The following is a 13747-nucleotide window of genomic DNA, read 5'->3' on the forward strand; positions in this document are numbered from 1 at the left end:
CGTGTCCCGTGTCCGTGCATGTCCGTGTGTGTCCGTGCGTGCGCGTGTGTGCGTGCCCGTGCGTGTGCGTGCGTGCGTGTGCATGTGCGTGCCCGTGCGTGTGCGTGCGTGCCCGTGCGTGTGCGTCCGTGCGTGTGCGTCCGTGCGTGTGCGTGTCCGTGCGTGTGCGTGCGTGTGTCTGTGCGTGTGCGTGTGTGTCCGTGTGTGCGTGTGCGTGTGCGTGTGCGTGCGTGTCCGTGCGTGTCCGTGTGTGTGCGTGCGTGTGCGTGCGTGTCCGTGCGTGTCCGTGCGTGTGCGTGTGTGTCCGTGTGTGCGTGTGCGTGTGTGCGTGCAGCGGTAGCGCGGTGGTCGGCCCGCTGCTCTACGAACCTGGCGACCCGAGTTCGATTCTCGCTTACGGCCAACGTCAAGTGAAGAATATCTGAACCGGTCCGGAGCCTCCCCAAAGTCCCTATGTCGACTCAGCCTTAAATGACCACCTTGTGGCAGTGTGTAGCAAATGTCAGCACTGGGGAGACAAAGGCGGCCGGGCACGATGCTGGCCACACCACCCCCTCGTGCGCCGTGTTGTTGTTTGCTGGCGCTCGCTAACGGCATCACCTTCTTCCCCAAGTCTGCGTCGGGCTACAGGGGGATCTTCATCTTTCTCACTGTGCCACATGTAGGCCTACCCACACGTGTGCCCTCTGTCCGCGTATATCTGCTGGCGGTGCGTTCGTGTGTGCGTGCGTGAGTACGCCACCTGGCTCTGCGTGGTGTTGGTGACGCCCCACACCGTGGTGACGACGGAGAGCGACCCCGGCGGCTGGTTCGGGTTCTGTGGCCACGGCACGGACTCGTTGTATGTGAATGGGCCGTCCCTGCGATCGCGCACACACAAATGTACGCGCACACACAAACGTACACGCACAGACACACGTACACGCACAGACACACGCAGTGAGTCTTCAGCAGGTCACCCCAGCGACGGCGCTCAATCGCGTTGCCGAGCTTGACGCGGCCGCTTTACTCATAACATTTACGCGATGTCACAATTAATTATAGTCACGTTATCGGGGCTACGAATGCGGGGATTAGAGACCGCAACAGAGAAGTAATTCTAACCCGCAGAGACATCACTAGGCACACGTGCCAGGTACAGGTGCACTTCGATGCCACGTGGAACGTCGGCAACAAGGGCTCGCCAGCAGGTCATGGGGCAGACCGGGTGTTGCGCGTTAACTGATTTGGGGGGCGACTAGCGTTCACGCAGCACCTGCCCCGGCCACACCGCGTCTCGGTTAAACCTCCCGCAAGTACGGGCCGGCAAGCACACCGCACGCTGCGCACGCTGCACGCACGCAACCTCACGGCACGATTCCGCCCCCGCGTCTCAACCCCAGCAGCCACTCCAATTGAAATGTCACCGTGTACCCCCCCGTGTAATTAGCGCCGCCCTCGCACGGAGCGCAGGGCAGATTCAATTAGCCCGACAGTCACCCGCTGCCTCACCCTGCGCACGACAAACAAAGCCGCGGCAAAGCCCTCCCCACTTAATTACTCGAGAGGGGCGGCTAATGGCGGCGGTGGCTGCAGCGTGCTGCTGCTCCCGCCGCCGCAGCCGCCGAATCCATTTCTCGGTCACGGAAACCGCGGCCGCATTGGGGCTGGCCGCGTGCGTGCGTCAGGGTGTGTCTGTCTGTACCGTGGGGAGCGGTGGCACAGCAGTTAGCAGGTCGCGCTACAAACCCGGCGACCCGAGTTCCATTCCCGCTCACTGCCAACACCGGTGACGATTATCTGAACCGGTCCTGGGCCTCCCTTAGGTCGACTCAGCCTCAATTGAATACCTGGTGTGGTGTGTAAACATCGCCACTGGGAAGACAGAGGTGGTCAGGTGTGGTGCTGGCAATCCACGCCCTTGTGTGCCGTGTCGGCTTTCATAGTTGCTACTCGCAAATGGCACTTGCCCTAACAGCCGGTTAAAGGCTACAAAAGGGGGACCCTTGTGTTCGCACTGGTGGTGTTTGGTGACTGTTGGTGATTGTTGCAGGGGGTGGAGAGCGGGAGGGGTGGATGCGGGCGAGCGGGGGTGAAGAGGGGTGGATGCGGGCGAGCGGGGGTGAAGAGCGGGAGGGGTGGATGCGGGCGAGCGGGGGTGAAGAGCGGGAGGGGTGGATGTGGGCGAGTGGGGCTGGCGAGTGGCTGGTACCCGTGCGGAGGCGGGAGATTGGGCTTCATGGCGTTCATCCCCGGCTGCATCGGGGTGAGCTTGGCGCCCCCCTCGCTCTGCCGCGTCTTCTGGTGGCGCAGCAGCAGCAGGCGGCCGAGGTCCTCACACCAGGACGACAGCAGCGCTGTGATTGGGGGGGGGGCACACAAGGGGGCGAGAGGCGGGGGGGGATCACAGGGATGAGTACGGTCACTGGCGGCGGTGGCGGCTTCGCGGTTCTATAACGGTATCGGAAATCCTGGGGGCCGCTATAGGATTCCTTTAGGTGTCGTTTAGGGATTTTGCTGTAATTGCTTTTGGGGGGCGCGATGGATTTTTCTGAAATGGGATGCGCGATGGATTTTTTTTGCGGCGAGAGGAATGCGGTGTTGAGACGTGGGGGGGGGGGGGTACAGCGAGGAGATCCACGCGGCACAACCGCACATAGCGAAGATAAGCGCCACGTGGGGCACCGTGGCGCGCCACTGCACGCAACGTGTAATAACCACGACGGATGTGTACGTGCGTTGAACTTCTGTCGCACCGTACGTAGCCAACCGCGCTAATCGGAGGCGCGGGGCAAGGACGACAAACTAAAAATAGCAGTCCTAACGAGATGAGCTTCCAATCGAGATGTGAAATATTTCTACGCATGGTGTCTTCACCGCAAATACACCACGTCCCCACCACGTGCCACCGTGTGTACCCACAACACAACGCGCGCAAGGGCACACACACACACCACGTGTCCACCACCAGCGCACGAAGCGACACGCGCATCGCAGTCAGCAGAGGGCAGCAGAGGGCAGCGGAGGGCAGTGCGCGTCCCACATGGGCTTCACGGCACATTTGCTTGATTACACATTCACGCGCGCGCGCGCATGGAAAGATAATGTCATCTGTTTAGCCAGACAGAGTGATGGAGCAAGTGGCGTTAGCGAGCACCTATCAACGTCGGCATTGGCACACGAGAAGGTGACGATGTGTTCAGTACCACGCCTAGAGCCAACCTCTCTGCCTCCCACCCCCAGGGCTTCATCCCCCGCTGGTGGTGTTGACACGTCTGAACCAAGTACTCGGTGAATACCGAGACAACCTCAGGGGAGAGAGAGGCTCGCGACGGGCTGAGCTACAATACACTTGCGACTGATGCTATAAGCTGCGCTTGGGAATCGAACTCGGGTAATCGGTGGAACGTACAAGGCAGTCCGCCCCCGTCACACACACACACACGTCTTGTGTGTTGTACATGCCCCGTGGACTGAAATAGCTGGGGCTATGTACACACGAGTGTGTGCTTGTTTAACCGGCTGAGAACGCAAGACAGACGAGGATAGTTTCACTTGCAAGGAGTGACTTGGGATGGAGTGACCCACAGCGCTAGTTTGTTACACAGCTACCGGCTCCTAGCACTGGGGTATGAATGTGGTGTGTAGTCGGGCTTGAACGATTTGGGGGAAATATCTAATTGCGATTTTTCTGACATCTTGCGATTTGCGATAAAAAATGTAAGTCAAGCTTCAGTTCAATATTCACTGTGTAATAGATTTAAAACATGTGATGGAGCATTACCGCATGATACCATCAAAATAAAGAATTGCTTCCAACATGCATTTATTAAAATGTTTTAATTGAAATTGAACAATCAAACATACCGCAATTTTTTAATTAAAAAAATAAAGTTATAATAAAAATAATAAACCAATTGCCCATAAGTAACAGGACTTTTCAAATCGCAAAAAATCGCAGCGTTTGCGATTTGCCAATCGCATCGTTTCAAATTGCAATTTCGATTTGAAATCGATTAATCGTTCAGCCCGAGTACGTAGCCAGTATACTGCGGTATAGCTACCGGCTACTACCACTGGGGGATATGCCTGTGATGGGTAGTCAGCACACTGTGGTATAGCTGCTGCTACTGCTGCTACTGCTGCTGCTGCGTTACTGTGAATACTGGTCCACGCGAGATGCAGCCCCGTGGCCCCAGGGGATGGAGAAGTGAAATGTGGCTGTAATCAAGGCTGCATAGCAGCAGCAGCAGCAGCCAGCACACGCGTGGACACACACACACGCCGCGCTATCTCTACACACACACAATGCAGTCGTCCTAGTACACGCTACAACGCACGCGCGCTACAACGCACGCGCGCTACAACGCACGCACGCTACAACGCACATGCCCACGCCGTTCACGCGCCCGTGGTGTACACACGCTAAATAGAGACGTGTCAAGATGTCACGGCCAGAGGACGTTGATGTCACCGCTGTGTGTGTGTGTACAGACCAGAAATATGTATTGTACACTCAATGTACACGTACATAATATACACACTATAGAGATCCGGACACTGCAGCGTGTGTGTGTGTGTGTATATAGTACACACGATGTGCGTGTGTGTGTTGAGGTGTGTACGAGGATGTGTGTGTGTGTGCTTCGAGAGGGGTGGTGTGTTTAGGGCTCAGTGTGTGTGGAGAGATGCGTGCCGGGCGTGGTGCTGGCCACCCACCCCCTCGTGTGCCGTGCCGGCCTTCATAGGTGCTCGCTAACAGCACTTGCCCCTACAGTCTGTTACAGGCTATCGGGGGGATCTTTGCCTTTGCATGGAGTTGTGTGTGTTGATGTGTGGGTGTGTGTGTTGGAGGATGTGTGTGTGTTGGGGGAGATGTGTGGGTGTGTGTGTTGGAGGATGTGTGTGTGTGTTGGGGGAGGTGTGTTACGCTGCGCTACAAACTCGGCGAGTTAAATTCCCACTCACGCCCCAAAAACACAGTGGCGAATATCTGAACAGATCCTAGGCCTCCCCCCTAGGTCGACTCAGACTTAAACGTGTACCTGGTGTGGCGTGTAAGCATCACCTTTTGTGACGGTGCTGGCCACCCACCCCTCGGTGTGCCATTCCGGCTGTCATAGATGCTCGCTAACAGCACTTGACCCTAACAGCATGTCGAGGCTACACGGGGGATCTCTATCTCGAGACGCGTGAGTGTGTGTGGAGAGTTACATGTAAGGCGTTGTGCGAGTATTGGCGAGGGAAGGGAGGTGGGTGGGTGGGTGGGAGGGAGGTTTGGGCCAAGGCATTGATGATGTGGCTCGCAAAGCCAAGATTTAGCAAGATGCGAAAAGGAGGGGGGGTGAGATGGGAGGGAGAAGTGGGGGAGGGGGGAGAGAGGGGATGGAGAGGGGGAGGGAGAGGGGAGGGGAGAGAATCAGAGAGTGAGAGGCGGTGGGGGCAATGAAATGAATGAGGTGGGGGGGGGTGGAGAGAGCGGAGAGGGACGGACACAAGGGAGAGGGGTGGTGACAGAGGACGGGTGGTGGTGGTGAGGAGGAGGGAGACGCAGGGAGAGAAGGGGGAGGGGAAGAGGGAGAGAGAGATGGGGGGGGGTAGAGTGAAATGGGGACGCTGCCAGCTGCACAGACAGCCCAACCCCGTCACTACAGACACGCACCACCTCCAACACACCCACTCAGTCACACACACCTCCAACACACCCACTCAGTCACACACACCTCCAACACACCCACTCAGTCACACACACCTCCAACACACCCCACACACACACACTTCCAACACACCCACTCAGTCACACACACCTCCAACACACCCCACACACACACACACACCTCCAACACACCCACTCAGTCACACACACCTCCAACACACCCCACACACACACACCTCCAACACACCCACTCAGTCACACACACCTCCAACACACCCCACACACACACACCTCCAACACACCCCACACACACACACCACCTCCAACACACACCACTCAGTCACACACACACACACCTCCAACACACCCCACTCAGACACACACACACACCACCTCCAACACACCCCACACACACACCACTCAGACACACACACACCACCTCCAACACACCCCACACACACACAACCTCCAACACACACCACTCACACACACACCAACACCCCCACTCAGTCACACACTCACACACACACCTCCAACACACCCCACTCAGTCACACACACACACACCTCCCACACCCCCACACACCACCTCCAACACCCCCCCACTCAGTCACACACACACCACCTCCCAGTCAGTCACACACACACACACCACCTCCAACACACCACACACACACACACCTCCCACACACCCCACTCCCACACACACACACCTCCCACACACCCCACTCACACACACACCACCTCCCAGACACAGCCGACCAGGGCAGAGCACGGGGTCGGGGCGGGTGTCGATGTTGACGGTGGAGGCGATGGAGGTGATGGAGGCGATGGAGGCGAGGGGTGGGAATGGCGATGAGCGATGTCAGGAGGGGAGAGGGGAGGGAGGGAGTAGGCAAGGGGGTTGGAGGGATTGGTGAGGAGGGGTTGGTGAGGAGGGGTTGGTGAGGAGGGGTTGGTGAGGAGGGAGGGAGGGAGGAGCAGTGAGGGGTGCTGGCAGGCGGAGAGGGAGTGCGGGGGAAGACGCGGGAGGGAGAGTGGGCAGAGGAGTAGGGAGGGGGGTGAGAGGGATAGGGGAGGAAGGGGGAGGGAGGGAGAGGGGGAGGGAGGGGAGGGAGAGGAGAGGGGTGGGAGGGAGGGAGGGGGAGGGAGGGATAGGGGGGGGGAGGGATAGGGGGAGGGGAGGGGGAGGGAGGGATAGGGGGAAAGAGGGAGGGGGAGGGGAGGGGAGGGGAGGGGAGGGAGGGGGGAGGGAGGGAGGGAGAGAGGGAGGGTGGGAGGGCTGCAATTGGGTGGGCGGTGTCATTGCCCGTGCATCTGTTGTTGCTGAACACGAGCCAGATTGGCGCCCCCACTCCGTGGGCCACGTGACGCCGTGATGTTTGTACGCGCGCGTGTTCACCTCTTCATACAAACACAACGCTGCACACACACACACGCACATACACACGCTGTACACACACGCACACACCAGCGTGCGTGTGTGTGTGGGTGCGTGGCAGTGGTTTGCGCACTGCGCTACGAATCCAGCACGACCTGGATTGCATTCCCACAGCCGTGCACACACCAAGATTTGGCAAGTGGCATCCGAAACCTGGCCTGTGCTTCCCCCCCTAGGTCGACTCAGCCTTGAATGAGTAGCAGATTGAGTCTCAAGAGGTCCTCGGTGCTCGCGAACAGCGCTTACCCCCCCCACCCCCCCCATGACTGTGAATCTGCATCACGTGGAGTCTGCTGCCGTGTGTGTATATAACGCTGTGTGTGTGTGTAACGCTGTGTGTGTGTACCGCTGTGTGTGTGTAACGCTGTGTGTGTATACCGCTGTGTGACGCTGTGTGTGTAACGCTGTGTGTATACCGCTGTGTGTGTAACGCTGTATGTGTGTAACGCTGAGTGTGTGTAACGCTGTGTGTAACGCTGTGTGTGTAACGCTGTGTGTGTGTAACGCTGTGTGTGTGTAACGCTGTGTGTGTGTAACGCTGTGTGTATCACGCTGTGTGTAACGCTGTGTGTATAACGCTGTGTGTGTGTGTGTGTAACGCTGTGTGTGTGTGTAACGCTGTGTGTGTGTGTAACGCTGTGTGTGTAACGCTGTGTGTGTGTATAACGCTGTGTGTGTGTAACGCTGTGTGTATAACGTTGTGTGTGTGTAACGCTGTGTGTGTGTGTAACGCTGTGTGTGTGTGTAACGCTGTGTATGTAACGCTGTGTGTGTGTGTAACGCTGTGTGTGTGTGTAACGCTGTGTATGTAACGCTGTGTGTGTGTGTAACGCTGTGTGTGTGCGTAACGCTGTGTGTGTATACCGCTGTGTGTGTGTGTGTAACGCTGTGTGTGTGCGTAACGCTGTGTGCGTAACGCTGTGTGCGTAACGCTGTGTGTGTATACCGCTGTGTGTGTAACGCTGTGTGTGTAACGCTGTGTGTATACCGCTGTGTGTGTGTGTGTAACGCTGTGTGCGTAACGTACGCTGTGTGTGTAACGCTGTGTGTGTAACGCTGTGTGTGTAACGCTGTGTGTGTATACCGCTGTGTGTGTGTGTGTAACGCTGTGTGTGTGTATACCGCTGTGTGTGTGTGTAACGCTGTGTGTGTAACGCTGTGTGTGTAACGCTGTGTGTGTATACCGCTGTGTGTGTGTGTATACCGCTGTGTGTGTGTGTGTAACGCTGTGTGCGTAACGCTGTGTGCGTAACGCTGTGTGCGTAACGCTGTGTGCGTAACGCTGTGTGTGTAACGCTGTGTGTGTGTAACGCTGTGTGTGCGTAACGCTGTGTGCGTAACGCTGTGTGCGTAACGCTGTGTGCGTAACGCTGTGTGTGTAACGCTGTGTGTGTGTAACGCTGTGTGTGTATACCGCTGTGTGTGTGTAACGCTGTGTGTGTGTGTATACCGCTGTGTGTGTGTGTGTGTATCACGCTGTGTGTGTAACCCCGTGTGCCCCTACATCACCCACACGTGTTGCACCGCGCACGTCTCAAGGAGCGGTCTCCAAGCCGGCGGTGGAAGTGTCCCCGCAGTTCGAGACGACGACGACGACGACGCTGATGCTGCCGAGCGGACCTCTGAGCAAGACTTGAACTTTAAAAAAATGTTTTACTTCAGACTGACACACCAACACCCAGCCTGCACTTACATAAACACACAACAACCGCCATCCGTCACTAAGTAGCGGTGACGCCACCACAGCTCCTGTGCCAGGCTAGGTACACTTTGAGGCCACGTGAAGTGTCGAACGCCCGCTCGCAGGAGGTCACGGGGAAGACCCAGATGGCATGGGTCGACTGACCGGCAGATGCACACCGCCTGTGACCCCCACCGTGGCAACTTGCAGCACGACAACAACGCAGTCTCGGAGAGAATGAATCAGAGAGAATGATTCGGAGAGAATGATTCAGAGAGATCGAATGATCGAGAGAGTATTATTCCGAGAGAGTATTATTCTGAGATAGAATGATTCCTCAATCGAATGATCGAGATAAGAGAGAGAACGACTGAAAACCTAGGGACGGAGCGGGCAAGGCGGCACACATCCAAGACAGGCGCCAACAATGTTCCCGAGCTCTGCGGTTCTATATTGATATGCTCCAAGCGAACACCACCGTGTGTGTGTGTGTGTGCGCTACGTCGCAGCGATGTAACAGCCCCGGCACGACACGCGGCGGCCGGGGGTGCTGGGACTCCCCAACCGCGCTACAGTCAGAACTCACAACAACACCTCAAGGTGGCGTTGCTAAGGAACCGGTGATGGGTGGGTGGGGGGATGTTAAGTGCTGTTCCACTTTGCCAATTCATCGGCGGCTACTTTTGGTTGGGGCTTTGACTCGATGTGTACAGACGCACAGATCTCCCGCGGTAGCAAGCAGCAGCAACAATAGGCCGCACCATCATGGGGAGCTGTTGTCCTTGTTTTGTTCGGGGGGGGGGGGTGAGAATGCTCACTCTTGCAATATTCGGCTTAAACAGAAACAGCTGAACCCTCCCTCCCTCCCCCCTACGACACACGACTCTCCAACCACAACTCTCCCAACGAGCACGCAGGCAGGCAGAGCAAGCAGGAAGCTGTGTACAAGCATGGACTTAGACACACGTAAACACATATTGACACACACATCATAGAATGTGCTGTTAGCGAGCACCTATGAAGGTCGGAACGGCACGGGCAGCATCTGGGCAGTACACCGCGCACATCCCCCCACCCCAGCCATTGCAATACCGTACAGAATCATCGAGTACACACAGACAAAGATCCCCCGTATAGCCTTGACGGACTGCGAGCAGCGATGAAGGCCGGCAAGGTACACCATAGTTATTGTCATCTCCCCACTACTCACTAACCCACCACGTGACATAACCCACGACTCACTAACCCACCACGTGACACACCCCACTACTCACTAACCCACCACGTGACATAACCCACGACTCACTAACCCACCACGTGACACAACCCACGACTCACTAACCCACCACGTGACACACCCCACTACTCACTAACCCACCACGTGACACACCGCATTACTCACTAACTCACCACGTGACACACCCCACGACTCACTAACCCACCACGTGACACACCCCACCACCCCATCACGACCACACTCGCCGCTCGGGAGAGATGACGATAACTATGGTGGTGACTATACGCCACACGATCACTCCACATTACTACCGAACCACACCCCCACCCAATCCACCACCACACACGCCACGAAACCACCACCACAACCACAAACAACTCCACCACCACCCCCAACTCCACCACCCCCCCCACCCCCAACTCCACCACCACACCCCCCACTAAACCACCACAGCCCCCCACCCCCACCCCAACTCCACCCCCCCCCCCACTTCACTACCCCAGCCCAACACCAGCACACACCCCACCCCCAACTCCACCATCACACCCCCCCACCCCCCAACTCCACCATCACACCCCCCCACCCCCAACTCCACCACCACACCCCCCAACTCCACCACCACACCCCCCCCACCCCCAACTCCACCACCACACACCCCCACCCCCAACTCCACCATCACACCCCCAACTCCACCACCACACCCCCCCCCACCCCCAACTCCACCACCACACCCCCCCACCCCCAACTCCACCATCACACCCCCAACTCCACCACCACACCCCCCACCCCCAACTCCACCACCACACCCCCCCAACTCCACCACCAAACCCCCAACTCCACCACCACACCCCCCACCCCCAACTCCACCACCACACCCCCCCACCCCCAACTCCACCACCAAACCCCCAACTCCACCACCACACCCCCCACCCCCAACTCCACCACCAAACCCCCACTAAACCACCACAACCCCCCACCCCAACTCCACCACCACACCCCCCCCCACCCCCAACTCCACCACCACACCCCCCCACCCCCAACTCCACCATCACACCCCCAACTCCACCACCACACCCCCCCACCCCCAACTCCACCACCACACCCCCCCACCCCCAACTCCACCATCACACCCCCAACTCCACCACCACACCCCCCCACCCCCAACTCCACCACCACACCCCCCCACCCCCAACTCCACCACCAAACCCCCAACTCCACCACCACACCCCCAACTCCACCACCACACCCCCAACTCCACCACCACACCCCCCACCCCCAACTCCACCACCACACCCCCCACCCCCAACTCCATCACCACACCCCCCCACCCCCAACTCCACCACCAAACCCCCAACTCCACCACCACACCCCCACCCCCAACTCCACCACCACACCCCCCACCCCCAACTCCATCACCACACCCCCCCCACCCCCAACTCCACCACCAAACCCCCACTAAACCACCACAGCCCCCCACCCAACTCCCCCCCCCCCACTTCACCACCGCAGCCCAACACCAGCACACACCCCGCCCCCAGCAGTCTGCAGGAGCCAGGGATCCATTGATTTCCTCTGGCCGCGGGCCTTCATTATTCCAGGCACACTCGCCGCGTGTCTAATGCCTCTCATCCCAGCGCCGCGCGTTCCTGTTTACACTCTACACAGACAAAGGTCCCCCATGTAGCCTTAACAGACTGGTCGGGCAAGTGCTGTGAGCGAAGGCCGGCACCTGCACACGTGGCGGTGGGGGAGGCCAACGCCACGCGCGGCCGCCATTGTCTCCCCAGTGGCGATGGTTACACACCGCACCAGGTATTCATTCGAGGCTGAGTCGACCTAGGGGAGGCCCCGCACCTGTACAGATAATCGTCACCGGCGTTGGCCGTGAGCGGGAATCGAACTCGTGTCGCCGGGTTCGTAGCACGGCGCGCCGCTCCCCACACTCTACGAAGCGGGCACACACACATACACATACATACACACACACAAATACACACACACACACATACACACACATACATACACACACAAATACACACACACACGCACTGTGCGCCACTGACCTCTGTTACTCCCTCTGGTAGAAGCTTCCCTGCATTAGGAGTGAGTCTACGGTTTCCCTGCTTGCGAACTTGATTCATAACCATGGTGGTGGTGATGATGGTGGTGGCGATGATGATGATGGTGGTGGTGATGATGATGATGGTGGTGGTGGTGGTGATGATGGTGGTGGCGGCGGTGATGATGATGGTGGTGGTTACGGTGAATGGATGACCGAGTCTCTTGAAAGCAATGTTTTGCACCATATATTCCACGCAAACCACCTTCCCTCGTGGTTGTGGTGTGCAGTCTTGAGACGCAGCTGCATTGAGACGCTATTGCAGACATCCACGTCGTAGCTTGCACATGAGTGCACCTTCCAGCCTTTGAACGCGGCGATGATGAAGTTGATAATGACCGACCATGACTTTGCAAGAATATGAAAACACCCAACATAGAGCATGATACAAAGACAAAGATCCCCTGTATAGCCTGGAGCAGACTTGGGGAAAGTGCCGTTAGCAAAGCGCCTAAGAACGGCACGGCACACGAGGGGGGGGGGTTGGTGGGGGTGTCCAACACCACACTGGACCGCCTTTGTCTCCCCAGTGGCGATTTTTTTTTGCACACCACACCAGGTACTCATTTCCGGCCAAGTCGACCTAGGGGTGACCCCTGGACCAGTTCAAATATTCACCGTCACCGGTCGTGAGCGGCGGATCGAACTCGGAGCGCAGCGCGCTAACCACTACGCCACCGCTCCCCATATGGCCAATATCCCGTCCCGTGTCCTATAAAGCACCCACACAAACCACAACCAGCGCCGCTCATGGCATGGCTATGTGCAAACACCCACACAGCAAGCCCCCCCCCCCTTGCACAGTAAGGTAAACGATGGTGCTACACACACACGCGCGCACACACACATTCACTTGCACAATTACGACGGTAATGATGATGTGCGTGCACGCGCCACAGTTCAAAGGGATGTGTGTCCAGACGACACCCTCCATGCCACTGGAGTGGCGCGACTCCACCCCACGGAGTCCAGGCAACAGCACCCGGACCCCCTCCCCCCGGCCCCTCGGGAATCCTGGCACCCAATAGTCCCCGAGACTTTAAAATCTCCGCAATAAATGCCGCAATTAATTGTTTGTGTGCCCATGATTGTGGGTTATTTTTATTTTTATTCACATCCCCTCCCACCTCCTCCCCCACCCCACCCCCGTAATTCGCTTCAAGACGAGGCCAATTAGACACCGCCGCCAATTATGTGTCTTAAAACGAGCTTTAACAGACAGCCGCATACTCACGACGGCGGACAGAGAGAACGCGGGACACGGTGGGGGGACACGGGCAGACAGCTGGGCAAACAGGCACAGATAGACACGATGAGAGGACACGGGGAGATCATGCGGCACATAGACGCGCAAAGACACGGGGAGATGATTAGACACTTTGCCACACAGCGAGATGGAGAGACAGCCAGAGACACATAAGACACAGATCGAGAGAGACAGCGAGAGACACATAGACACACACAGACAGGGAGAGACGCGTAGAGATGTGGAGAGACGTGGGCAGACACCTCGAGACACAGATAACCAAAAAATACGGAGAGTCACCTAGAGACACATATACAGGCACGAAGAGATGTCTTTAGACACGCCGACACAGAGGCATGGAACGAGCCAGCTATAGAGACACGACAGAT

The 13747-nt window shown here is 57.6% G+C and overlaps 1 protein-coding gene across 1 annotated transcript in view; it reads right to left on the reverse strand.

Moving 5' to 3' along the window:
• Nucleotides 1-13747, reverse strand: part of LOC144720707 (zinc finger MIZ domain-containing protein 1-like) — a 149843-nt gene that overhangs the window by 18980 nt on the left and 117116 nt on the right. The window contains 2 exon segments of the mRNA XM_078597683.1: nt 743-860; nt 2192-2336. Of these exon segments, the coding sequence (XP_078453809.1) occupies nt 743-860; nt 2192-2336 (263 nt within the window).

The sequence above is a fragment of the Lampetra planeri genome, chromosome 9 (genome assembly GCF_965212315.1).
Source record: "Lampetra planeri chromosome 9, kcLamPlan1.2.h2, whole genome shotgun sequence".
NCBI classification, from domain to species: domain Eukaryota; kingdom Metazoa; phylum Chordata; class Hyperoartia; order Petromyzontiformes; family Petromyzontidae; genus Lampetra; species Lampetra planeri.